General features: G+C 37.3%; 1 protein-coding gene across 1 annotated transcript; it reads left to right on the top strand.

The window, feature by feature from the left end:
- On the top strand, window positions 1-27,970 carry LOC121257764 (THO complex subunit 1). The gene is made up of 22 exons (XM_041158978.1): window positions 1-159; window positions 404-510; window positions 1,083-1,166; window positions 1,627-1,701; window positions 12,991-13,081; window positions 13,405-13,550; window positions 13,663-13,734; window positions 14,208-14,280; window positions 14,378-14,443; window positions 14,562-14,608; window positions 18,080-18,151; window positions 18,247-18,372; window positions 18,497-18,562; window positions 18,660-18,701; window positions 18,871-18,987; window positions 19,098-19,180; window positions 20,366-20,432; window positions 25,691-25,762; window positions 25,930-25,980; window positions 26,244-26,303; window positions 26,390-26,539; window positions 27,578-27,970. Exons 2-22 carry the CDS (start codon window positions 508-510, stop codon window positions 27,836-27,838), a joined length of 1,824 nt encoding a protein of 607 aa, XP_041014912.1. The 5' UTR covers window positions 1-159; window positions 404-507; the 3' UTR covers window positions 27,839-27,970.

The raw sequence follows: 27,970 nt of genomic DNA, 5'->3' as shown, positions 1-27,970 counted from the left end.
AATTTCTGGCATTCCATTTTACCTGTACCTTTCGACTTTGAGCCACATAAAGCCCTACTCTTCTTTTACCTGTCGTTTCAAGTTTTTGTTTTTTGTTTTTTCGGTTGACGATTAAAACGTTGGGGAAAGGGATTGGAAACACGTTTGGAGTTCCGGCAGGTATACGATATATGAAATTAATAATTTTTTTCTTCCTCCGTTTCTTTCTTTGAAACCAAACAGAATGTTGAAATTGATTCCCAATGTTTTGTTTAACTTATGAAGAGTTGCTTACCACTTTTTGAAACGAAGATTGTTAGGAGTTTATTTTCTTCCTCTCGAAAATCTTTGCAACAACACGGAAAAGAAACTATTGTTTTTTAATTTCTTCTTCTTATGTCATTTTTGCACCTGAAAAATCTAGGTTTCAGAACTCATTGGTTGGGTTCCGAATTGGAGCATCGACTGCTTATTGTTGTTTTGAGAGTTGTTGGTTCTCTGCCGAGGCTTCTTGGTTGAATCTGCAGCATGGTAAGCCTTCTTGGTTGGTTATTTTACCTGTTGGTAATGGTTAGTAGCTTAAAATCTTCGACCAAGTGACCCCCTGATGAGATTGAATATACGAAGAGTATTTTTTGCTGTGTATTCATCCTAGTTTTATCCTCTTCGTTTAAAAACAAGTGTAGATGGCCGAGCTACGAAGTATGGACCTAGCTGTCGTACTGGGTTGTTTAGGAGTGCTCCTTTTTTTTTTTCTGGAATTTAACTTACACTCTCTATGAGATTTGGACCCACCACTGACCACCTCCAGTTTAAGGAAGTGGAAGTGCCATTTGGACTACAGCCCATTGTTTAAGTGAAAAAATATTTTTAGCTCTTGAAGTTGCCACCTCTATATATAATCGGAAGATGAAAATATAATCGATATGTTTATTTTTTGTTCTGCTTATTATCCATTGCAAAACGATGAGGTCCCAGGTGAACTATCGTAATTACTATTTCACCTTTTTTTGTTATTATTATTGTTGTTATTTTTTCCTCTTATTAATCCTGGTTTATGTATCAATGCATTATTATTCTGTTTGTTTTTTTGTTATTCTTAGGAAGTGTTCAAGAGGGCCATCCTACAGCCTGGGCCACCTGAAAGTTTTGCACTACAAACAGTTCAGGAAGTTGTAAAACCTCAAGTAAGAAAAATAGAATTCTTTTACGGGAGCTAAGTTTCTATATGCGGGTATGCTTATTTGAACAAAAATACAATATAAGTATTTGTCTCTTCAATTGTAAGCTCGCATAGGAGCCCTAGCTCAGTTTATTTGAGTACTTGGAGTTGTGAAAAAGATGGTGTATGCAAACCTTCTTACGAGCCTTACTTTCTCCCAAAAAGAGGGAAAAAAGACAAGAATTTGGAACCTTTAGAAGTTTTTGGTTTTTGTTATGTCTCCTAGTTTTAAATTGCGTTCAAAGCTTGATCCTTAATGGGAGTTCTGATAGGCTATTTTCTGGACAAGTTAAATTTTAACTAGTGTTCCTCAGTGGTTTATATGATGTGACAGGCTGCCAAACAAAGCTATTGGTGATTTGCATGTTTGTATTGTTAAGAGTTTTCTTTTTCAGCCTTCATGGGTGATTTTTTTTTCTTGACAGAAACAAACAAAACTAGCCCAGGATGAGAATCAATTGTTGGAAAATATTCTTCGGACTCTGCTTCAGGAACTGGTGGTATGTTATACTCTCTGGTACTTGTTTGTTCAGTAAGTTTAATTGTTTAATAGTTTATGTGGGTATACTCTTGGACTGCAGTTGTTCATATCTTTTGTGTATGAACAAAGAAGGGATGAGTTAGTTATTTTTGTAAATTATCATCTTCTTTACTCCATGATACAGACTGCAGAAATATTTGATGTGTTTTGTACCTGTTTTTCCTGAAAAAAATATGTACTTCCTTTTTTCTCAAATATTACAAAACGTCACATGTGTTTGATATAATCTCTATATCCTGAATATACTTGAAGACATTCAGTTTAGTTCCAGCCACACCATTTGGTCCTGCTTTTAGATATTTTATTTGGAGGGCAGGGAAATCCATAATTTACAGTGAACACATTAAATTTGTCGGCAATAAATGACAGCCACTTCATTATGTCTTCTGTTGTCATTTTGGTTCTATGATTTATCCTTTTGTGTATTGTCAACAATAATTTACATAGCCACTTCATTATGTCCTCTATTGTAAATCATGTAAATTGGGGCTTCTTACTTTATTTGCCGAATGTATGTGGAGTTGGGATAAAATGTGTGTCTGGATTTAACAATGCATTTCTTTAAGTTTGGTTCTCAATATTGCTGGCCGGTACCCCCATGGGTGTCTCTAACAGTTTTCGAGGCATATGTCAAATGGACATTTTATTCCAGTTACTATTTGCTATTGTCATGGAGGTTGAGCAGAATGATGTTGGGTATGGAGCGCATGGATTTCTTGTCTGGTTTTACACTGGGCTCTAGAAATGGAACCAGATCCAGTATCCCTCATTTACTCTTTGCTGATAAGACACTATATATTTTGCAAGGCCAATCTCGATCATCTATTCTATTTGCAGAGCTTACTTATACGTTTTAAAATATTACCTGGTCTGAAGGTAAATTTGGCAAAGTTGGAATTGCTCCTGTGGGTGAAGTTGAGAACGTGACTAGCTTAGTGGATGTTTTGAGGCGTAGGATCTCTTCACTTCCCATGACATATCTTGCCCTTCCCTTGGGAGCTCCCTTAAATAACAAAGCTATATGAGATGACATTATTGAAAAGATGGAACGTTAGCTAACTGGATGGAAGCTGATTTATTTATCAAGGGTGGAAGGATTACATAGACTAAAAGCACACTTTCCAACTCGCCCACTTATTATATCTCTTTTCCCACTTCCTTTATGAGTTGCTAAACACTTGGAAAAATTATAGTTGGATCTTTTATGGCAAGGGATTGGGGGGGGGGGGGGGGGGGGGGGGGGGCACCAAGTTCCATCTTGTTAAATGGGCTAAGTTTTATTTGCTGATTGAAGAGGGTAGGCTAGGGGTGAGAAATTTAATTCTCTTTAATTGGGCACTTTTGGGTAAATGACTTTGGCATTATGCCTATGAAAGGGAGAGCCAATGAAGGGTGTTAATCAACACAAATCATTGAAGCATGGGAGGAGGAGGTTTGTGTTCACATGAGATGAATGGGTCTTTTTGATCTGTTCCTCAGAAAACTCATTAGAAGAGGGTGAAGTGGGCTTCCCAGTTCACTAGATTTATGTTGGGTGACGAGTCAAAGATATGCTCTTGGAATGATGTGTGGACCTGTGGTGTGGTGATCAATCCTTGAGAAGTACATTTCCAATTTTATTTATAATTGCTTGTATGAAGGAAGCTTATGTGGCGGATCAGTGGATAACTATTATTCTAGCATGACTCTACTCAATGGGTGTCATCTTCACTAGGGAGGCAATCAATTAGGAGGTGGATCTTTGTTCATCCTTATATGAATGGTTATATTCATATAGGGTGGGATGAGATGGCGATGATAAAAAGGTTTGGATCTCCCATCTAGAAGGGTTGTGTTTGAAGTGAAGTCATACTTCAATGTGCTATGTAATCATGTTAGAACTCTTTTCCCTTGGAAGCTTATTTGGAGAATTAGGGCTCCCCCAAGAGTGGCTTTCTTCATGTAAACAATGGCACTTGAGAGAATCCTCACTCTGGACAACGCAAGGAGATATGGCATGATAGTTAACCCAGTGTTGGCAAAAGTGCGCTTAAGCACAAAGCCAAAAGCGCCAAGTTTGAGTGCTTCCCTTACCAAAATCGAGCCGCATGTACAAAAGCCCACTTTGGTAATTTTATTTTGCGTGCATTAAGACCAAAAAGCACGCTTTGGTAATATTTTTGAAGAAGTATAAAAGATCAATTCAAGACCCATAAAACAAATATTCTTAAGTTAACATAGAAGCGTGCTTTTACGGTGTCGTTGGTGGCGGTGAATCAACCGCAAACACGTTTGTACATGGAGGTCCTTCAGTAGTCGCTGACACCAGTGCACTCCCAAGAACAAAATAAGGGAGGACGGTATGACGTGTTGGCTACCCAGGGAGGAGCTACTGCAAGCCATGGAAATGGATATGGTCCTGGTATTCGTGCAGTAGTACAACAGGTGCTCAGTGGCAAGATGCTAGTGGCAAGTGCGCTATTGGCTTGACAGAAGATGGCGTGCATAGTACTCTGCTGGACATGAAAAAGCAATTGGTGGCAATGCAAGAGAGGATGGATAGCCTAATACGGTGCGTTGAGGAGAAATAAGAGTTGGGCTTGGGCTGTTTGGAACGTGGACCTGGCAAGATATCAGGCTTTAATGTGGTAGATGGGTCGTTAAGTACGAACCAGAGGTATAACTATCCTGGGTCGATCCAATAGGCTTCAATCCGAGGGCCAAGACAAAGGGAAGTCTAAGGCAGGTCCGGGCTGATCCAATGGGCTTCAGCTTGTGGGCCAAGACAAAGGAAAGATGAATGCTGGCCCCGGTAGACTCGTATGGAAGATCCGTGAAGGCAGCAATGCAGGGAACTTTGTTGGAGGTGGTGCCAATAGACTCACGACTGGCCGAGGAACCGTCGATGGCGGTCAAGATGGAGATGGAGGACACAATAGTGGTGGAGTCGATGGCAGTGATAGTAATAGAACCAGACATGGGTCACCACCATTCCTCACTATCGGATCGTTAGTTTTCCAGCACAGTATGGACATAAAGGGACGGTGGGTAGTAGAGATTACGAGGATTCGAGTTTCAGGTTGTATCCTCTTTGGTGAAGGTTCTTCAAACAGTGGTTATCGATCAGGAGCTGTGTACTGAGGTTCGGGGTGATGGGGATGTTGGTGAAGGACTCTTACAGATGCTAGTTCCTGTGAATGATATTCTTGAGTGGGAGTGTAGGTCTATCTTTGCTGAGAAGGAGACAAGGGCACTGATGGAGTCGTAGTGGGCAACCAGGGAAGGGATTGAGATGGACAGGGAGCCTATACCTCTGAATTCTTTGCCATCGTGTCAGTCTACTGCCTCTGACTGGGTTATACATAAGGTGAAGGAAATCCAACATTGTGTGGGGATTGAGTGTGACGGTTTTGAGGATCAATTCATGACTTTGCTAACTGTAACACCCTTTCCTGTAGGTATGAAATGTTACGTACATTTGTAGTGTAATGCCCAATAAAGAGATTCGACACCATAGGGGCAGGCACATTGGTATTAATAAATTTTTACTTATAAAAAAAAAATAAAAAAAAGAGATTCGACACCATAAAAATATACCTCATTTATTGAACCATCAACTAATTTAGCATAATAGAGTTTCATAATATAAAGCTACAACATACAAATAACATAAACTAGTTCTATGTATCAAAATCATTTATTCAACTGCCTAATCATAACTAGATCCATGTGGCACTGACACTTACTCAAGGTATAAGTCTTTGGAAGAATAATCTACTCTTGGCATTCCCACACTGTATCCACAAAATCATCATCTGGGACATTAAAACATAAAACAGAGAAACAAACAAATGAGTCGAAGACTCAGTAATAGCATATCATACTGTAAACTTAATTTAGCTTAACATTAGGCGTAATTTTGAAAACTTACATACATCGTCACACATATACATAATATATAGATCATTCATTAGTAGCATAAGCAGAATGAAACATAATTATGGCAATACATGTAACATGGATGCATGAATGACTGACTCCATGCATTTCCTACCATTCGTACATAATTTATTCATCTTGTCTTTCACTTATTTAGTGGCAATCATAACATGTGTGCATTGGTCCAATTGTTGTTGACCATATGCAACATTTCATAATATATGGTGAACCATGCTTGAGTCCGTGACACCGTATAACGTATCATAACATGTAGTGAACCACGCTTGGGTCCGTATTATCACATAACATATGGTGAACCATGCTTGGGTTTGTGGCACCGCATAACATATCATAACATGTGGTGAAACACGCTTGGGTCCGTGTCACCTCAAAACATCATAATAAGCATGTGGTGGACCAAGCTTAAGTCCGTGGCTTGCACCCACCCATAACATAAGGCCAATCTTAAAGCTTGCTTGTCATTAATGTGTCTTCTTACTAACTTTCGTAATGCATATGAACATGTTGACTTCTCAAATTTACATGGCATGACATGCTCTTGTGCATGACATAACATTAAACATAGCCTATTAACATGAGCCTCATGCAACATGGCATAGCATAGACATGGCATAACATAATCTAAACATTACATTACCGATAAAAGAAAAATAATCTAAACATTACATGGCATACATGTGATTTTCATGACATATCATCCATTCTTACAACAATCCATATCAGCATGGTATACATAGTCTCATTCATAAGCATATCATTGTAATTCATCAAGGATCATGAAAAGGGGCTAACCTTGAATTGGTTCATAGTGTAGCATAGGTAAACATCACATTTTTCATGCAAAAACAGAATATTTACAGCGCACTTAAAGTTATGATCATGTTACTTATCTCTTAGCATTGCTTCCGCAATCTCACTTCGTCGTTCGTTACCTATATGAAGCACTAATCGTCACTACGTTTCTAGAAAACGTGTCGTAGCATTTGACTTAATTAATCACATGCTAGGGAAATTAATCTAGTAATATTTGGTTATATACTAAAATTAATAACTACTAATATCAAATATCATTTAAACGCTAATATCATATTTAATCTTTCAAATATACTTAGTTGCGTAATTTAGGCTTTTTACAAGTCTATTAGACAAGCCGTGGAAATCTCATTATATAACAGAGGTTTAATCACGTTCAAAACGTTTAAGAAAATAAAATCTGAACTGTTATAATATACTGCTGTAAATTGGTAAAAAGATTAATACTTAATAACATAATTTAACTCCCAAGTATTTTCTGAAAAATGAGGTTTTTGGACTAATATTTGCCCAAGTAAAACCAAGCCCATGTAAAACAACATACAAGGGTGTTTCTGAAAAATACAACCAGGCCCAACCAGTTTAACAACACAAGTCCAGGCCCAACCGATGGTGTCCTCTAGATGATTCTGGCGAGGAGAGTGTGTCGGTTTGTGTGAGGAAGACTACGGTGGCTTTTTTGTATAGGAGGGAATTTGGTTTAAAATTGCAATGGGGTTCTGGCTGCAAGAATATTATGGGTTTGTTGAAGGAAAATTGTGGGGAACAGAGAGTATAAATGGGAGGGTTTTGGTGCATGAATTAGTTACCAATTAGGAAACTATTCAGACTTGGAAATCAAACAGAGGGATATATGGGTGTGCAGAGTGGAAGAATCCCACTCATATAAAATCACCATCTCGAAACAAATCTTATAAAAATTACTAAAAATACTACTAATAATAAGAATAATAAAAAATAATAATTCTAAACCCTAATTTAGGACCCGTATTTTACACTAATTGTCATTGAAGTAGGACACGCTCAACTCAAGAAATCTGGTTCCAAAAAACAGAGGGAGCTCAAGAGATTAACTTGGTCTACCAACTATGAGCGTAGTTCAAACAGAGAAAGATCCAAAGGAAGGGGATCTACATTTTCTTTATGAAGCCCTAGATTGTATCTTGGAATGTTCGAGGGCTAATAAGAGTTTTCGGATAAAAAATTTGCTCTGTGAGTGTAAGCAGACATCGTGTACTTGCAGGAAACTAAGATGGAATGTTAGGAGCTTAGGATTGGTCGGAGGAAATTGGGACTTGAGTAAGTAATTCCTGTGTTTGGGTAAAACGGCTGAAAGATTGCCATTTGAAGGAATAAATGAGACGCTGTGTTTAGTGGTTATCGAAGCTGTTCATTTAGGGCCAATGCTGTGCGTTTTATGCCAGCCTTTCAGTTTACAATAGTCTATTATTTTATTATGTTTGTCTACAGTCATTTTAGCTTTTGCACTTTCTGTTGGGTGGTTACTTTGAGTGTGCTGAGTGAATTGTAAAAGGGGAAGGATGGTATGGGGAGGATCATTCTGGATAATTTTTAAAGGTTCCATTATCATTCATGGAGTTTTTGGGTACCTCTAATACCCTTTGTACAATCTCAGACGTATGAATCTTGTGAGTATAATTTCTATCACCTTTTCTTCTAGTCAATTTATGCACTGTGTAATAGATTAGTAAGGGGGTTCATTATTTCAAGAAGTACCGTTCGAAGCTTGTGGAGCTGTTGATATGTTGATTGGGTTAATCTTGCATCGGTTGGGGCCTCAGGTGGAGTAGTTATGTGGGATAGAATGGTGGTGGATAAACTTTCGCTGGAATTTATGGGCCGACATTGGACAACAGTAGAAACATTTTATGGGAGGAGATAGCTGGGTTACATAGCTGGTGGGACTTACCATGGTGTAGAGGTGGGGATTTTAATGTTATAAGATTCCCAAGTGAAAGATCGGGAGAAAGTAGGTTGCGGCCAGCAATGATGGATTTCTCGAAGTGTATTTTCAACTTGGGGTTGGTGGACATTGCTTTTATGGGTGGCGCATACATGAAAAGTGGTCTAGATTGGACAGATTCTGAGGCTGTGTTTGGGTAGTGGAGTATTCAATATTTTATCATTACTTTTCACATTTATCATTACTTTTCACATACTTTTCACTACTATTCACTACTATTAAATATTTTATCATTACTTTTTCACTACTATTCATAGATCATCTGAGATCACCTCACTACCCAAACATACCCTTAGTCTCCTCGGAGTGGGAAACTCATTATTCGGGTTTATGTCAAAAAAGACTACCTTGACTCTATTTTGATCATTTTCCTATCTTGTTGGATTGTGGTCTTTAGGGAGGACAAAGATACTTTAAACTCAAGAATATGTGGCAAAAACAAAAGGTTTTGTGGAACGAGTCAGGCAAATAATGGTCCTCCTATCAGATCCATGGCACCCTTAGCTCCATTTTCGCAAGCAAATTGAAAGCTTTAAAGAAAGACTTAAAGCTATGGAATGTGCAATCTTTTGGAGATATAGGCGACCGCAAGAAGTCCTTATTGGAGGAGCTTCATGAGGTAGAGAGGGCACAGGAGAGACGGTCTTTTTATTTGGAGGAACTATCTTGGAAGACATGGCTAGTTTCAGAACTAGAGAAGGCTACCTTATTGGAGGAGATCTCATGGCGGCAAAAAATCTCGAGCATTGTGGTTGAAGGGAGATTGAAGCATGAACTTTTTCCATAGAGTGACCAACTCCCATAGGAGAACTAATACCATTGAGATTCTGAACATAGATGGAGCTGTTTGCATGAAGGTTCCTGTGATTCAACATGTCGTTGGTTTTTTCGAACAGTTGCTTACCGAGCAAGCTGGGTGGAGGCCAAAGCTTGATGGGCTAGCCTTTGAGACCATTGAGCAGCAGAATGTCTCTTGGCTGGAGAGGCCTTTCAAGGAGACAGAGGTTCATGAAGTGGTGAGGAAGATAGTCAAAGACAAAGCACTTGGTCTAGATGGATTTTCTATGGGTTTCTTCCAATCATGTTGGGATGTGGTGAAGGACTTAATGAAGGTGTTCCATGAATTTTTTTTGGTTGGAAAATTTGAGAAAAGTCTTAATGCCACTTTTATTGCACTTATTCTCAAGAAGATTTTGGCATTGGAGGTGAAGGATTGTCGGCCCATTAATCTTGTGCCTGGAGTGTACAAGATTATCTCCAAGGTGCTTGCAAATCGCCTAGGGGAGGTTTTGTTGATTATTACGAAACCCCAAAACGCATTCATACGAGGAAGAAAAATATTGGACTCAATACTCAACACTAATGAATGCCTAGATAATAGATTAAGGGGAGGTTTGGATAGTGAGTTGAATTGAGTTGAGATTAGATAGGAGATGAGAGTTGAAAGTTAAATAAAATATTGTTAGAATATAATTTTTTAATATTACTTTTGTTTTGAAATTTGAAAAAGTAGAATTGTTTATTATATTTTGTTTGAAAGTTCGGAAAAGTTATAATGATTAGATTAAATGAGATGAAATGAGATGAGATGGTTTTTGAATCCAAATAAAGCCTAAAATCTGGCAATCTGGGTATCTTATTCAAGTTGGATATGGAGAAGGCTTACGATCACGTTAGTTGGGACTTCCTACTATACTTGCTTGGGAGGTATAGATTTGGAGAGAGGTGGTGCTCTTGGAGAGGTGGTGCTTGGGAGGTGTGTACTTCCTACTATACTTGCTTTTGGTGAACGGCAGCCCAATTGAAAGCGCTTAGTAGAATTATCTCTGCTATGGTTAACAATGGCCTTTTGGCTGGATTTTCAGTTGGTGACATCAATCGGGGTACTCTTAACATTTCTCACTTGTTGTTTGTAGATGATACTTTGATATTTTGTGAGGCAAAAAAAAAAAAAAAACTAGATTCAGGCAGTAAGGGCACTTCTACTTTGCTTTGAGGTTGTATCCGGTTTGAAAGTAAACTTATCTAAGTCAGAGTTGGTCCTAGTTGGTAACGTTCACAACATCCGGTTGTTGGCCAACACTCTTGGATGTAGGGTCTCCTCTTTTCCTATGACTTACCTTAGCCTTCCTTTGGGGGCCGCCTCCAAGGCTAAATCCATTTGGGATGTAGTAATTGAAAAGATTGAACGTAGATTGGCAAGTTGGAAGAGATTGTATCTGTCGAAAGGTGGTAGGATTACCCTAATAAAAACCACTTTGTCCAATTTACCAACTTATTTCTTGTCCTTGTTCCCCATTCTAGTGAGTGTGGCGATCCAAATCGAGAAACTTCTTTTGGGGGGGGGGGGGGGATGGAGCACTAGGGAGGTACATGAGGTTTATGGAGTGGGAGTATGAAAGCACATTAGACGAGGGTGGGGGTGTTTGCCTCTCGCCATACTAGAATAGTAATGGGAGACGGCTCAAGAATAAAATTCTAGCATGACTTATGGTATGGAGATAGCGCCCTTAAGGACTCATTCCCTATAGTGTTTAGGATTGCACGTGAGAAAGAAGCATCAATAGCAGACCTCATGGAGATGTCTAGTGACTTAGTCTGGACTGTTAGTTTCACTAGGGCGGCCCAAGATTGGGAACTGACATTTTGTGGTGGGTACCTGCTAGAAAAGGTATATTCTCAGTTCGTTCTTTCTATAAGTCCCGCACACAACCGTAGAACAATCACTTTCCCTGGATAAGGATTTGGAGAAATAAGGGGCCTCCCAGGGTGGCATTTTTTGCATAGACAGCTTCTATGGGAAAGGTTCTGACGGTGGATAATTTACGAAAACGTAGGGTGATTATAGTGGATTGGTGCTGTATGTGCAAAAAAAGTGGTGAGAGTGTGGACCATCTTCTACTACGTTGCAAGGTTGCTAGAATGTTATGGGAAGATGTCTTCAGAAGGTTAGAGCTAGCCTGGGTTATGCCTGCTACGGTAGTCGAGCTTTAGCATGTTGGACAAACTTGGGCAGTATTCCACAAATCACAGCTATGTGGAAGATGATTCCTATTTATATTCTTTGGTGCCTATGGCAGAAATGAAATGATCGGACTTTGAAGACAAGGAGCGTTGGAGGAGATTAGATTACTTTTTGTTAGAAGTTTATTTCTATGGGCCAAAGTTGTAGATTTCAATGGCCTCGATTTCATGATTTTCTTATTTCCATTTCTTCTTCCTAAATAGGTATTACCTCTTTTATACCCCCTTGTATACTTGGGCTATGCCTATTCTTATTAATACAATTGTTTGCTTATAAAAACAATATATATATTACCAAGCTTATTTTAACATAGAAGTCAAAACCTACAATTCGTGAGCTCTTTTGATCATGGGCTTTTTGGTAGCTTTAATTCAACCATGGACATTAATTTGACTATGGCTATCAAAACTCATAAATGTGTATAGTCAGTAAATAGGAGAGAACTATATGAAATGCCATGTTTAAATTTTACGTAATTAGTTGACTACTTAATTACCATCTTGCTTTTTAAACCTTTTATTATTGTATTTTTAGATTTTTCTTATTATTATACATCATTTTAAAAAAAATGTGTGCTTTACATCAGTTAGGAATGCGCTTGCACTTTGTATTTTTCGCCTAGACTCTAAATAGCATTTGCACTTAAGTGCACCTAACGCTTTCACCAATACTGGGTTAACCCAATGTTGCTTGTGTAGAAAAAAGTAAGGAAACGGTGGATCATCTTGTCTTGCATTGTGAGACTGCATGCGTCCTATGGAGCATGATATTTGATCTCTTTGGGATCAATTGAGTGATGCCTTCTCAGGTGGTGAGCTATTATCATGTTGGAAAGGGCAGTTTAGCTGCCAACAGTGTATTGCTCCATGTAAGATGGTTCTGTTGTGCGTACGTACTATGTGTCTATGTAGGGAAAGAAACGAGTGTAATTTTGGACTGTGAAAGATCGGTATCAGAGTTGAGGGCCCATTGGGTTGCTTCCTTTTGTATTTCTAGTTTCAGACTTCATAGCACTTTTCCCTTTTGTTTGTTGAGTGGATCCATGTATATTTCCTGTGTAACGGGATAATGCCCTTGTCATCATTAATAAGATTTATCTTATCAAAAATTTATTTCCTCTATCATCTTAAGAAAATAAACTCAGTGGTAGATCTGCTTATATTGATTTTTCTAGTTCTATGGTCTATCCTTTGATGTATTCCTTTAGCTTCCTTTTGCATTTTCTCCTGTTCTTCTTTCTTTCCTTGTAAAATTTGATTATGATCCCTTGCTTGCTGTTACCATTTCAGAGGTTAGATGCATTTCATCACTGTAGGAAGTACTGTTGAGGATTTTTCTTCACCCTTATTTAACACAGAAAAGTCCACAGAACAAAAACAATATACTTTTTTTCATCAGCTGGACAAGTATTAGATTTTAGACATATGGGAGTTCTATTAGTCACCAGATTTCATCACTGAATAAAATTTTGCTTGTATTTGCTACAGTCATCTGCGGTACAATCAGGGGAGCAAATAATGCAGTATGGGCAATTGATTGATGATGGGGAAACTCAGGGTCATATTCCTCGTCTTCTTGGTCTGTACAGTTTTCTTCCTGTTATACATGAGGTGTTCTGTAATCTGTTTCTGATTGTCTGTGCTTAGATTTTTTAGAAATTAATTTCTTTCCTGGTAGGGGATAAAAATGTAGAAAATAACACAAATCCAGTCTCTAACACCATCTTAGGATGCAATTTACTTGCTGATGACATATAAGCTTACGATGATGCAAATTAGGGTTTATCCAAAAGTTCACAATTTAAATTTAGTTATAGTTTTATTGCTATTTTTCTTAAAAAATATGTAATCAGTTTTTCTTTGTAAAATTTAATTCTTGACTCTACCATTTTTTCCTGTCAGACATTGTGCTGTATCTTTGTGAGAGAGAACATGTTGAAGGTGGCATGATATTTCAACTGTTGGAAGACTTGACAGAAATGTCTACAATGAGAAACTGTAAAGATATTTTTGGTTACATAGAGAGTAAGCAAGATATTTTAGGGAAGGTAACCACTTTTTCTTTAATGGATTTGTTTATTTAGTTTTCTGCCTGGTGATCATTGTAATCCTTATTTTTACTTACATTTATATCATAAAATTTGGCTGCAATACAAACAGCAAGAGCTTTTTGCTCGTGGGAAACTTGTGATGTTGAGAACGTGCAATCAACTTCTTCGTCGTCTATCAAAGGTTGTAAGAAACCCATAATCATTGCTGTTTGCTATGTTTTTTGCATTATTTGTCTTACATTTGCCTCTTTCCCATTTAACATTGTGGTTTCGGTTATATTGGAAGTGGGTAGTGCATTTGCTTATCTAAGTTACATCTTAAGCTTGATCTTGAAATGAATTTATTTTATTATTGATACGCATGCACTAACATCCTGAATGTAGAAAAGAACATTTCTACTGCGTCCTTTTTTTGGAAGGAAGGTTCTGCCCAACTATGCTTGTTCATACTTTTGTTGAATGGGAAGTTAGAACTCAACATTTTAGCATTAGGCAATTAAGTAGCTGCTTTGGAGTTCTTTCTGGCCTAAGGTTTGAGCCGTGGGTTGGCAAAAACTGACCGACCCTAACTAACCAGTTTTGGTAAGTTTCTGAGGGTCTGACCTCATGTTCATATTAACAAAGAACTTCAATAGTGATTGTTTAAATTTGTAGGCGAATGATGTGGTGTTCTGTGGGCGAATTCTCATGTTTTTGGCACATTTTTTTCCATTATCTGAACGTTCAGGTACTTACTCTTAGTCAACCTTGACTTTTCACCTTAATTTTGTTTGCTCTTTTTTTGGCCTTATGTTACTTTGTTGATTTCATTTAATTTCTCTCAGCTGTGAATATAAAAGGAGTTTTTAACTCATCAAATGAAACAAAGTATGAGAAAGACCCTCCTGATGGTACTTCCTTTCCAAACATCATTTTGGCTTCCTTCAATGTCAATCTATATCTGTTTTTATTTACTGTGTACAAGTTTCTTTATGAGCGAATACACCAATCAATTTCCTGTTTTTCCAGGAATATCTATTGATTTCAACTTTTATAAGACCTTTTGGAGTTTACAGGTAAATTTTCCTCACTTGGAAGCATGGCTAGCCACTCCCATGTATATTGCTGTTGTGCTTTTGAGAGGTCTTTATTGCCAGCACATATAAAACAACACCATAACTACTCTTCTGTGGTGACAAATCAGACTTTTGTTTCTTTAAAAAAAAGGGGAAGAAACCCTGTAACTTTTATTAAAAGGCCTCACTTGTGGCTCCCTTGGTAGAACCAAAAAAATCCTATACATTTTTTAAACTCATTTACAATGTATCTGAGGTGTCTCAGCTCTATCAACTACTAGAGCCCCTCTGCACCTGCCAAGGTTGTTCTTCACATTTATAGAATTCTTTAGATACTTCTCTTGCTCCTGTTTTCACCAAATATCCGCCACTTGATTCGATTCATGTCTAAAGGAAAAGATCGTGGGCTGTCTATGAGAAGATATTTGCTCCCAAAGCTCTACAAGAACCATGGAACACAGCCTTTGCCACATAGCCAATCAGCTAATACTCTTGATTTAGATTCAACTTCAATGTCGGCAAACCCATCTGCATGCAGTGTCAACCCATCCAACAAACCTTGCACGTCTGCCATAGAGTTAGTACCCTCCCCATAGGAATTTAGTACCCTCCCCATAGGAATGAGGAAGGCCAGCAAAAAACCATCCCATCTCATCTCTCACCACCCTCCCCCACCACATAACTGATTACCCAAGCTGGACCCATCTACATTCAACTTTTATTTACCATATATCGGTCTTTGCCACTTCAGAAGACTTACTCTTGGACATCTCACTTCTATACGTGGTAGCCCTAGATGCTGGATCACAGAAATATCTGATGGAGAGACGGAATTTACTTTGCTCAACATGGTCATAATACTAGCTAACATTGACTTTACTCTAACAGACTACTCTACTACTATTCATTATTTTATTATTACTTTTCATCTACTATTCACTACTATTCAATATTCTATCATTACTTTTTCATTACTTCACTACTATTCATAGAATATATGAGATCATCTCACTACCCAAACGCAACCATCCTCATTCCCTTTTATCCCATCTGTCCTTGCTTTACATCTAACCTATAGGCACTAGCTTATAAGAGGGGAGGATTCCAAGCACATACTGAGTTGAGTTCAAATTGGCTTTGTGAAACCACTACATCATCCAATCCCTCCCCTCCTGCCTACAAGCCAGCCTAAGCCCGAGAAGTCCTTCAAAGAAGCGAACACCTTCAGAAAAGTCACCAGCACAATACATGGTCCTGTATCTGACCAGTTGTCATGCCAAAAAGAAAAATTTCCTTCTCTCACCAACCCTTTTGTATCCTTCAAGACCGAGGGAATAAGAAATAGGCTAGGTCTTCACAGATTTGAGTCATGTCTGGAAGAAGCTATTAAAGATGGATGAGAAACTCTAAGGTACTTGGCTGGAAAGTACTTTGCCCACAAAGAATGTCCATACATAAACTAACATGCCGGTTTATGTGTAGGGCTTTTTTTAACTTCTCCCAAGTCTTAACCCCTAGGGGTTGGTTCAAGTGGTAAAGGCCTTGGCTTATCTCTAGAGACCATCGGACTGGGGATTTTCTCCTTGAATTACCTGATGTGCACTTGTGGGAAACTCTTTGCCGAGGGCCTGTGCACCCCCGGGATTAGTCGAGATGCTGTTCCTGGACACCCGGTGCCAATAAAAAAAAACTTCTCCCAAGTCTTGAATTCCCAATCTATTGGCTTACATACTAACCATTCAACCCACTTCCTTTTTTGTGTGCCTGCAGCATCCCCCCGGAAGAAAGTATCAAATATTCTAGAAATATCTTGCTTTACTTTCTATGGAACTTGAAGCACCGACAAGAGATGTGTAGGCATACTCAATAACACATTTTATCAAGACTAACTCCCCATCATTCTAGAGCAAACACGACTTCCACCCAGCTAGTTTGTTTCTTATCTTTGTCACTAAAGGATCAAGCATAGAGGAAAGCAACTTCCCATTATGAATTAGAATACCCAAGTGCACGGTAGCTTAGCTTCCATAAAACCATAACCAACCTACCAATAGCTCTCCTAGTGGCCGATGCCTTTGAAGAGAAGAACATAGCAGACTCTGATTTATTCACAAGCTGCCCCGGGACCTTCTCATAATACCTCTGAACCTCAAACAATGATTTTAAGGATGATTTGGCACCATTCACAAACACCACCAAATCATCTACATATAGCTGGTGAGACACCGAAGGACAGCCCCTATTCTCTTGAAATGTCCTTATACTTCTGGAGTCAAAAGCTCTATGCGGCAACCTACTCTGAACTTCTTCCGCCAAAATAAACAGGTAGGGTGACAATGGGTCTCCTTGCCTTAGACCAACATGAAGACTTGAAAAGTGAGGGGTTGTTATACAGACCATTAACATTCATACAATTGCCCCCTGTGCTCATGGTTGGTGATCTTGATGATCATCATTGCACCTGAAGCCTCAGTGAAACCTCATCATAAAGGAAATGGTCATTACTAGGCACACATCTATTGAATCATCCTGGTGTTGTCATCTGTCATCTGTCATCCGTCAACCATCATCTGTCAATTCTCATCTGTCATCATACATGACATACAATCATCCAATTGTTTCTCTTTTTCTTTTAATCATTGCCTCGTCTTTTCTTATCTTTCAGTTATTCATTTATCACAATGATACATTTACATGACATGGTAAGCGGAAGCATTCATAAAATTTCTTTACAAACACATGCTTTTATATGGAGAGGTACATCAATGGGGCTACAAGTAAATAGTCATTTACATCATATAATAATTCAATCCAACATTTTACAGCAGGGAACATTCAATACAACAATTTACAGCACTGAACATTACAGTGATGCAAATACAAAAAAGAGACATGCTCATGATTACCTTTATATTACTTATCAAAAAAAAAAAAATGATTACCTTTATAATAAATAAATAAAGACAATCTTTTGTACATGCGTGCATTCAAAGGTGCGATCGTAACTACTTACCATTTTGCTTCTTGTAATGATGAGCACATCAATAATACCTAGCAATACTTATATTTGTGTCAACATTCTAATCAAACATTTACTACCTAAATTGAAGAATGAGATTTCATCTAAAAGGAGCCACGTGTGACACCTTATTGAATTGGTGTTGACACAAATATAAGGATGTGTGTCAACAACAACATGATTGTGTGAGCATGTGGTATTAGGAATATTTTTAACACACTTTACCCCTTGAAAATTTCTTTCTTTATGTCGGAGCTGTTATAATTTCATGCTTGTATGAGCATGTCAGAGCAGAATTTGCTCGTATGATTACCCTGATCTCAAAAACATGTGTGACATGGGGATTCAATACCTCTATTGAAAATTGTCTCAGTTAGACAGCTTAGATGGATGACGTATGTGATGTTTTCATACTTTGGCTAAATTTTTCTGATGGATGTCTGGGCTTTCAGGAATATTTTTGCAACCCTGCTTCTTTAACTCCTGCTCCTGCAAAGTGGCAGAAATTCACATCCGGTTTAATGGTAAACCTTTCATCTCCAGATAGGTTTTATGATCTACTTGATCTTGATGTTTCATTATTTACCTCAATTATTCTTTTGGATTTTGAGATGTATAGATTGTCTTGAATACGTTCGAATCTCAACCATTAAGTGATGAAGAGGGGGACGCTAATAACTTGGAGGAAGAAGCAGCAAATTTCAGCATTAAATATCTTACAAGCACTAAACTGATGGGTTTAGAAGTAAGCAGTGTTTAGAAGCTCTGATACTGATTCATAAAAGAATTTATATTTCTTGACTTTTTAAGAATAGCTTCAGTCTTCATTTAAAATCAGTATATTTATATAAATATATTTTGGGCCACAGTTGAAGGATTCAAGCTTTCGACGCCATATTCTGGTGCAGTGCCTCATATTGTTTGATTATCTGAGGGTAATGTTTATCTGAAGGTTTTAATTAAAATCCTTATATGTGCCTTCTGTTTTTCTGTATCTGTACAGTAGATTATGAAACTCTTATTTGCTTGTAGGCTCCAGGAAAGAACGAGAAAGATTTGCCATCTGAAAGCATGGTTAATGCTCTTTCCTATCTTTATCTTATGTTTGTGTTTGCCAACATCCTGCTTTTTGTTGTATTTTAGCTTATAACTTCAGAATTGTATAGTAATAAGGATATGTTAGATGTATCCATGGGTGTGTAATACTTTACAATAGACTTGAATGATTCTTTGTTGATTCCAGAAAGAAGAAATAAAATCATGTGAGGAGCGTGTGAAAAAGCTGCTTGAAATGACTCCACCTAAAGGGAAGGATTTTCTCAGTAAAACTGAACACATATTAGAACGAGAGAAGAATTGGGTGAGCATGCTATCAATCTTCCCCACCCACCCACCCTTCTCACTTAAATATTTTTGAAATTGTTTTGTTTGCTGTCTAACTCAATTGGTACCAAATCTCTTGTCCCTTAGGTGTGGTGGAAACGCGATGGTTGTCCAGCATTTGAAAAGCAACCACTAGAGAAGAAAACAGTGCAAGATGGAGCTAAAAAGCGGTATGGAAGTAACTGAGTATGGTCCTTTGACTTTTTTTGGTTCTAACGACAATAAATGCTGGTAAATTTTGATGGGTTTTAAGAGGTATTCTTGGAAGGATATAGATAAAAATCAATCATTTCTTTGTAATCCATGTTTCTGGGGCTTAAACGAGGCATTGGGTGATGGTGTTTATGCAGTGGTCCTTTACATCGGTATAGGAATCAGTCAACTGAAAATTATGATGTTTTAAAACTGAAATGAAAATATTGCTTACAAGCTTTATCCTTGTTGATTGAATGAGTTTGGACGTAACTTCATGATTTTTTTTAACAACGGGGGAACCACCCCACGGCAGAGTCCTTAGGACTCATCCATGGAACCTATACCCCCAGGGAGACTAGCACAACAACCTATGCCATGGCCTCCACTTAAATCGCAGTTTGATCCCAAAGGGAATTGAACCTGTGACATGGGGCACATGCACACAAATTCGCCCTTAGAGGTTTGTCTTCCAATGAGTGTTTAGTTTCTAATCATTTGGACTTTTTTGTCTCCACCAGTGTGTGGAATGAAAAGTTAATTTATTCTGGCAATATTTGAGGAGATACGAGAATATTACAACTTTGGTCAGTGTCTTAGGGGTTAGCTATTTTTGGAGATGGAGTATATGGACATTTAGTATAGTTAAGGACACGTATCTTTTGTTTTCAGAGTAGGAAGTTATTGTGTCCAACTCAGATACGTGCTGAGAGCATAGGCTATGGCATCTAGTTGCCTGAGTGTCAATATGGCTATTCTGAGGGTGTTTACCATGAAGTCAGCATATGATACTGTGTAAACCAATCGAACCATTATGTTTTGAGAAATGCTGGGTCTACAAAGAAAATTACAAAACGAAAGCTTTTGCTATTATCTTTGTAGACCCATCATTTATCTTATGTTTTCTTCTGCGTTGCTAAACCAATCCAACCATTATGTTTTGAGAAATGCTAGGTCTACAAAGAAAATTACAAAAAAGAAAGCTTTTGCTATTCTCTTTGTAGACCCATCTATTCTCTTTTGTTTTCTTCTGCATTGCATTATTTCGTTCTTCAAACTCATGCTTACAATTCAAAATGAAGACATTCCTAGCATATATCGCTTTACTATTGAATGCAGTACTTCTAGATTTACTTATACATTATGTGTTTGTAATACTGCAGTAGACCAAGGTGGAGACTGGGAAATAAAGAACTTTCTCAGCTGTGGAAGTGGGCAGATCAGAATCCGGTGTGTATTCTTAAGCGACTTCTCTATTTCTTAACAGGCAACAAACTAACCTTATAAGGTCCCTCTTGTGCAAGTTTTACTTCAAAAGTGTCTCCACGTTGGACAGTAGCAACCAACAACTTTATCAATGATGATATGTTGCTTGTGATTTAACCATCTAGTAATTATCTTTTGTTGTTAAATTTAGGTGAGGCCCTTTTCCCGATTTATAAAAAGAAATCCAGGTTGACTTTGACAGTTACAATCGGAAAGTGTTCATTACTAAAGTCTTAATGCAGGATTATGGTGGATAGTTAGAATAAAAATAATACGAGGTAGAGGGCTTTGCCTATTTTAATAAAATTCTTATTTACTGATAAAAATAAAATAATGAGGTATAGGATCTTTTGGGAATGAGTGGTCTGCCAGACCAGAAAGGGGAATTAAATTTATCAAAAAAAAGAGAAAGGGGAATTAAATTTATCAAAAAAAAAGAGAGAGGGGAATTAAACTTCATTCCTTACACTTTTATTCATTATGCATTCATTTTGTTAAGATTAGCTAAACATATTTCTACACTAAACCAGGAAGTTCAAAAAGAAAAAAGAAAAATTTGAAAATTTGGGAAGAGGGACAGGGATCAACAACTTAATGAAAACTAGATGCACACCCGCACCATGTACAGGAAAAAGTCCTTAAATTCATTGTAGGAAAAGAAAAATAAAAAAAACCATGATTCAATGTTGTAAATAGTAGAGGTGTAATCGGTCCGGTCTAGTCTTTCTTGGAGGAGGATTTTGGACTGGACCGATTCTTTCGGTCCACCAAAACACTGGACCAGATTATTAAGCCTTTGGGCTGGACTGGACCGATTTTGCTCGGTCCGGTATGTCTTATCGGGATATTTTGGTCCGGGTCTTTTTTTCTGCTTCTTTTCAAGTTTTTGACCAAAAAGGTTGTATAAAATGATAAAAAAAAAAAAAGTAATCAATTGAATGATTTAATCTAAGTGGTCTAACTAAAAATGGAAATTGATGGCTAGGTCAACAATATTATACAAAATACTTAAATGAAAAATGAAATACTTTACTGGGATTATAAATGTAGTTAGAAATTCTTCTATTACTTATTTAATTATATTACTATCTTGATTTCAACGAAATGTTTCAGAATTTGATTTCGAGTTAGCAACTTCTATTTTTTTTTATTTCTTTTTTAGTCCCTTCCATCATACCTTAAGTCTTATATATTTGAATAATTCATTATTTTAATTAAATGTAATAAATTAATAAAGTTAATACTATGTGTATTATCAATAATTAATAGTTAATACCCTATCTTAAAATTCTTAGCCTTCAATGTTTTATATAATCTAAGCATAAATAATTAGGTTAGAAGAAAATTACATAATTACTTGCTTTCAATTTATATAACTACTTAAAAAAAATCTAAAATATGATGTAAATTTTTAAATAAAAATTTATATGGTAAATTCGGTCAGTCCAGTTCGGGGTGAAAAAACCCCACCTTGAGACTGGACCGAAAAATGAATTTCCCTACTTTCTTGGATCGAGACCGACTGGTTCCTTAATCGGTCCAGTTCGGACTGACCGAAACCGGTCAGTTTCTTTGGTCCGGACAGGAATTGTTATACCCCTAGTACCTAGAATTGAAATGGAACCCGAAGGGTCTTTTGGGAAGTGGAAATTGAAAGGCCTTTTGTGAATTGAAAATTGAATGATCCTTTTATGCAACAAATGACCATTTAAGTAGTAGGGGGAGTGTAAGAGATGGGTAAGTGAATGATCACAATGGGTGAAGTGGAAAGTTTGGTGTTGTAATTAAGACAGTAATAAAATTAAGGAACCAATAAAATAGTAAAAAAATTAAAGTAATTTGGAAATTGCTGAGGTGGCTTGATGAGAGTAAAGGAAATGTTTCACAAATTTATAGGTAATAGATTGTTTTCCCGTGGAAAATTTTCCTCACTAGAAAACACTCATCTCTTTGCTTTGCATCAGAGTTTTAACAACTTTTTGGAAGTTCTTAAGTAGCTTGTAATTTAGGCGTTAATAGCACTTATAATAACATCGAGCGAACTTTCTACTGGCGCTTCCTCTGATCGCAAACAGTGCCAGAAATTTTCCCGCATCGGCCCAAGCCTGTGCTCTATGGCATAAGCCTCCTTGAAAATCTGCCAAAAAACTATAATGCATCATTGTCGGGTTGGGTCATCAAATCGGGCCGACACTAACAAACTAGGCTCCACAAACCCAACAAGGTTTTCTCTCCAGTAACTCTGTCAATAACCTCTTTGGTTTAGCCTCTATTCCTCCCAAATCAAATGATATCTTGCTCTGGCCTTGCAATTGTGACAGAAGTTGGCTCCATATGTTACACATCCTCGTCACTTACAGTTGTTTTTGAGAAAAAAAGATGTGCAGCTTCATTCTTAAAATGAACTTGAAGTAAGGGAAGGTTAAGGAAAGGTCAAATTTGGTTTTTGATGAGGCAACTGTCCCTTCTTAGCTTAACATTAGAGGTGAAGGGACTTGATGATACCATTGGAGAGAACCAATGGATTGCTGAGGAGGTACGGGATTTGAATATGGATTTGGCGTTGGTACCTTGTGTAAAGGAATGCCTAGAGTCGGGAGTGCAGTTGGAGACTATGTCTGGGGATATTGTGGCTCCTCTGGTCTCTCTTCCTCCAATAGTGGATTGGATTTTGCCTAAAGTTAACGAGATTCAGTAGTTTGTGGAAATTTCACATGGAGGATGTGAAGACCAATTTAAAGAACTAATTACTGCGATCGAGGCAAGCCGCACACTTGAAACCAAATCAAGTTTCAAGAAAAGCAGGGAGTTATAGCGTCTTTTTTCGGCAATCAACTACGACATGAAGGGTGGTAGCTCAACTAGAGGGAAGTCTAAGGCTGGTTTGGGGGGTGAGACAAAAGACAAAATTCTATTCTCATCTCATCTCATAATTACATATTTTTTAAATCCTTATACAAAATATCATAAACAATTCAACTTTTTCAAATCCCAATTTAACTTTTTCAAATCCCAAAACAATAATAATATTAAAAAATAATATTTTAAACTTTCATCTAAAACTAAAAATTTTCATCTCACCCCCCAAACCTGCCCTAAAGGGAGGGCATTGTGAAGACGGGAAACAAGGGGTTGGGGTGGGGTTTTTGGGTAGAGTTTTAGTTCTACGGGAAGCAAGGGGTTGGGGGTCGGGCTTGGTGTATTTTGGGTTGTTTTTCACGGACTTTTTGGGTTATTAGGGGTTTTCTATTATGGGTAAGGTGTTCTCTTGTATACATTCAGTATACTTGGTTACTCATTTTGATATATATATTTTTACTTATAAAAAAAAACAATTATGCATATAAGAATTTAGTGTTCTGGAGAGAAAAATAAAAAGGATGATAATTTATGCACTAGTGTTATGAGTCATGACAGCAGAATGATAGGACCAAGTTGATATTATTTTATGTAAAATAATTTTCTAATGCAAGTAGGGGGACAAAAGGAAGTGGAGCACAGATGAGGTTGAAGCTAGAATATGGTGTAGGTGAAACCCAATAAGTTGCAAGCCATGGTCTGGTAAGGACTTAGAGAAAAGGTCGGTTAAGGATAGCGGTTTGCTTGATTGTGGGCTAGTATTAGGATCTCAGTACAGAAGTTAGCTACGTGTTTGCAGTGCATAAACCAAACTTGACACACTGGACGGAATGATTCTTGAGATAGGCAGTCCAATTAAATGAAGGGAACTACTTAGTGGTGGTTGGTTTATGCCAGCCACATGGGACACATCTGGTGGCAGAATGGCAACCATTTTTTTTAAAGCGCACAAAACATATCTTGAAGTGTTGAATTTCTTGATATTAGCCGACTTTTGATTATGTCTCGTTTACTTATGAATATATATATATATATATATATATCTTGAAGTGTGGATTGAGAATAATTTGAGACCCAGAAATTGTTGTGAGAAAATCCCTTCTGAAAACACACATGGAACACAAAAGAAAACAGTTGAAAAAAATTTGCAAAGCATGGCATATATGCGGTTTGCTCAATGTGAGGTACATCCATTTACGTTACACTATAAGACAAAATAGGATTAATGAACAATTATTTTTTATAGATAAAGCATTATATATAGCCCTACATGATTAGGGTTAACCAAGCACAGAGAAAATTACTGGTAAGTGTCTCCACATGATTGTACAGATTTTTAAAACCCTTTGCCCGGTTTTTGCCAACCAGACATCAGACTCCATAAATACAAAATAAAACACTTAACTTAATTGGAATTTCAAGCTTTTTTTCTTATGACTGCTACTAGATATAGCCTGCCACTTTGACTAGGTCTTAGATTATTTATTTATTTATTTTTTTGATAAGTAAGATGATGATTGATTCTATTAATTAAGAGAGTTAGATGAAATCGCGTAGTATAATCTTAATAACTCGTAATTTGTATCACTGGCTATATACTTATAAAAAAAAAAAAAATTTGTATCACTGGCTATATTAAGTCTGTCTATTTGGTTGGAAGGTTAAATGATCTCCTCCAGTGGTGTGTAAATGCTCTACGACTATAATATTCTTTTTTTTAATAGTTTCATTCATGATAAAAGAATATTTAGGCATAATTGAAGTATACAGGGAGTGTACAATAGATACACCCAGTGAGAGAGGGAGAGGAGGGCAAGAAAAACCTGGAAAGTAAGCGAGAGAGACATAGGTGGGCTGGCTTACACAGGCCTAGTTTGTTTTCACAAACCATCTTATCTCATCTCATATAATCATTACAACTTTCCTAAACTCCCAAACAAAATACAAAAAATAATTCAACTTTTTCAAATCCCAAAACAAAAATAATATTAAAAAATAATATTCTAATAATTTTTTATTCAACTTTCATCTCATCTCATCTGTGTAACCATACGGATTAATCACCACACCCAATCTCTTTTGTTCTTCTATAATCCAACTCCGGAACTCTTGTTCCCCTCATTAGAGTTCCATCCAAGCCACTTACTACCATATTTCATCTCTATTACTGCACTCTATTGGCTGCCTTTATCATTGGATAACACCAGATGTGATTATAATAGTCTTATACTCAGAACATTACTTTTAAAAAAAATAGTCTTAATACTCAGAAGTATTTACAAATGTACTTGATGTTATAGCCTTGATTCAGCACTTCTGGAATTTTATTTATATATTGCTTAGGATCTTATTAACGTGTTCAGGATGCAATGACTGATCCTCAACGTGTCCGAACACCTTCCATCATGGAGTACTGGAAACCCTTGGCTGAAGACGTAAGCACCCTTGCGTCATTAAACTCCAATTAACATTTAAATATGATATGTTTGAATTTTTTTTCTCCCTTTCATATAACTAAGTTACCATTAATGTTTCTTCTTTGTATCTAGGCCTCATTTCATTGTCAATTTTCAGAATTACTCATTTCGTCTTGGAATTACAGATGGATGCATCAGCTGGAATAGAAGCTGAATATCACCACAAAAATAATCGGGTGAGTTTTAGTTCTTTGAACTTCACGTCCAATTTTAGTTTGATGTTAGTCCATAGAACTTCACATTTAATTTAGTTTGATGTTACCCTGAAGATGGTCCTATTTTCATACATGTTACTCTTTAACTATTTTCAAAGGCTTTATCACATGCTTGGATGTATGCTGTAGAGCATGGATTTTAAATTGCAATTAGCATTGACTACTGGCCTGCAACTTAATATTCAAGCGTATTTTGTTCTCAGAATGGTCTACTTTTTCTGCAGGTTTATTGTTGGAAAGGTCTTCGATTTTCAGCTAGACAGGACTTGGATGGATTTTCTAGAGTATGTTTAATTTTAGAAATGTATTTTTAACTTGAATATTGTCGAATAATCACTTAAAAAATGAGTTTATGTACATTTGGCTGCAGTTTACAGACCATGGGATTGAAGGTGTTGTTCCTTTAGAACTTTTGCCACCTGACGTTCGGTCAAAATACCAAGCAAAGCCAAACGACAAGTCTAAGCGTGCTAAGAAGGAAGAAACAAAGGGTGCTGCACCTCAAGTTGAGGACAATCAGGTGGCTTTGCAGTATTTAATTTTCCAGTTGAGATGTTTTATTTTTCAAAATGGTGGATTATGATATTGGCATGAATTGAAGGTTTGCAATGGTGCCTAGGTTTGAAAAGCAAGTTGTAAAGTGAATAATTTTGTTTGCTCAATATAGAAGTAACGAAAAAAAAAAAAAAAGGCACCGGGTTTCCGAGAACAAAGTTTCAACTAATTCCGGGGGTGCACTGGCCCTTGGCAAGGAGTTTCTAACAAATGCATCTCAGGTAATTCAAGGGGAAGTTCCCTCAATCTGATAGCCCCTAAAAATTGTTTGCACCCAAGAGGATTTAAACCTTAGATCTGGACGGAGCATACCACCAAGATGAAAGCCTTTACCACTTGAGACAACCCCCTAGGGGTTAAAAAAAAATAGTTTTATGATGATTACATGTGCCACAGAGAGGTGTTTTCAAGAATTTATCTTTTTCGGACGAGAGAAAGAAAGAGAGGGAGGTATTGGAAATTATTACGAGTTAGCATGCCGCACAAGGGGCTTTTATAACACAAAACTCTGGTGTTTTTACGTGCCAAGTTGTGGGTTTGGGCACAAACAGCAATAGTAATAGATAGTTTGGGAAAATAAAAGATTAAATAGTGGTGTCAGCCATTATGTCAAGCTCTTAAATTTTAGACATTGATCAGCATATTTATGTCAACATCAAGCATAGGAAGTGGTGTAAAGAACGATCAAATTAGAAGCCAAACATGAGCATACCCAATAAGATTTTGTAGGCATCAAAATAGACCTCAAGAGAGCAATAAAATATTTGATGGTTCAGTTAAAAGAGGGAATTCTCATTCAGCACTTTATACTGTGTTTTTAACTCCAGAGATGACTGAAAATTTTGATATTTGGTGACATAAAATGACCAGTGATTTTGAGTGGATGTTCCTTTATGCTCAGGGCTCAAAGAAGATTTATATAGCACCTCTCTTTGATGAATCACCTCACCATTGTTCTAGTTTTTCTTCTTGAGATTGTATAATCGTTTATTTTTGGACATAGATTGCTACTCCTGCAAGTGAAGTTGATGGTGAGGGAATCAGAGCTGATCTTGAAGCCTCGGCAGCACAGATGGATATTGATGCCACGGCAACTGGAAATATATCCCAAGGTGGCACTCCAACACCGGATGAACATCAGAAGCAAAGTTCCGACACTGATGTTGTTCAAGAGGCAGGTCAGTTAGAAGCTGATGCTGAGGTTGAGACGGGAATGATAGATGGAGAGACTGATGCTGAAGTTGATTTAGATGCTGTTGGCTGATATGGTAAGAGTTGAGGGACGTTCTTGGTTGCACTTAAATCTTTGATTAAAAGCATGTGCGCATTGTATTTTTCCCACCACAATGGCAATTTTTCTGGTGTTTTTAATGTAACTACCAGATTTTGGGGAACA

Source organism: Juglans microcarpa x Juglans regia, chromosome 3S, assembly GCF_004785595.1.
Source record: "Juglans microcarpa x Juglans regia isolate MS1-56 chromosome 3S, Jm3101_v1.0, whole genome shotgun sequence".
In the NCBI taxonomy this organism is placed as follows: domain Eukaryota; kingdom Viridiplantae; phylum Streptophyta; class Magnoliopsida; order Fagales; family Juglandaceae; genus Juglans; species Juglans microcarpa x Juglans regia.
This window is presented reverse-complemented; position numbering and strand designations above follow the sequence as displayed.

Bases quoted from the DNA above. Each gene is read 5' to 3' on its own strand.
- LOC121257764 (XM_041158978.1), top strand. The intron at 18,563-18,659 runs GTAATGTTTATC...ATTTGCTTGTAG, and splicing joins TATTGTTTGATTATCTGAGG to GCTCCAGGAAAGAACGAGAA. The intron at 20,433-25,690 runs GTGTGTATTCTT...TAACGTGTTCAG, and splicing joins AGTGGGCAGATCAGAATCCG to GATGCAATGACTGATCCTCA.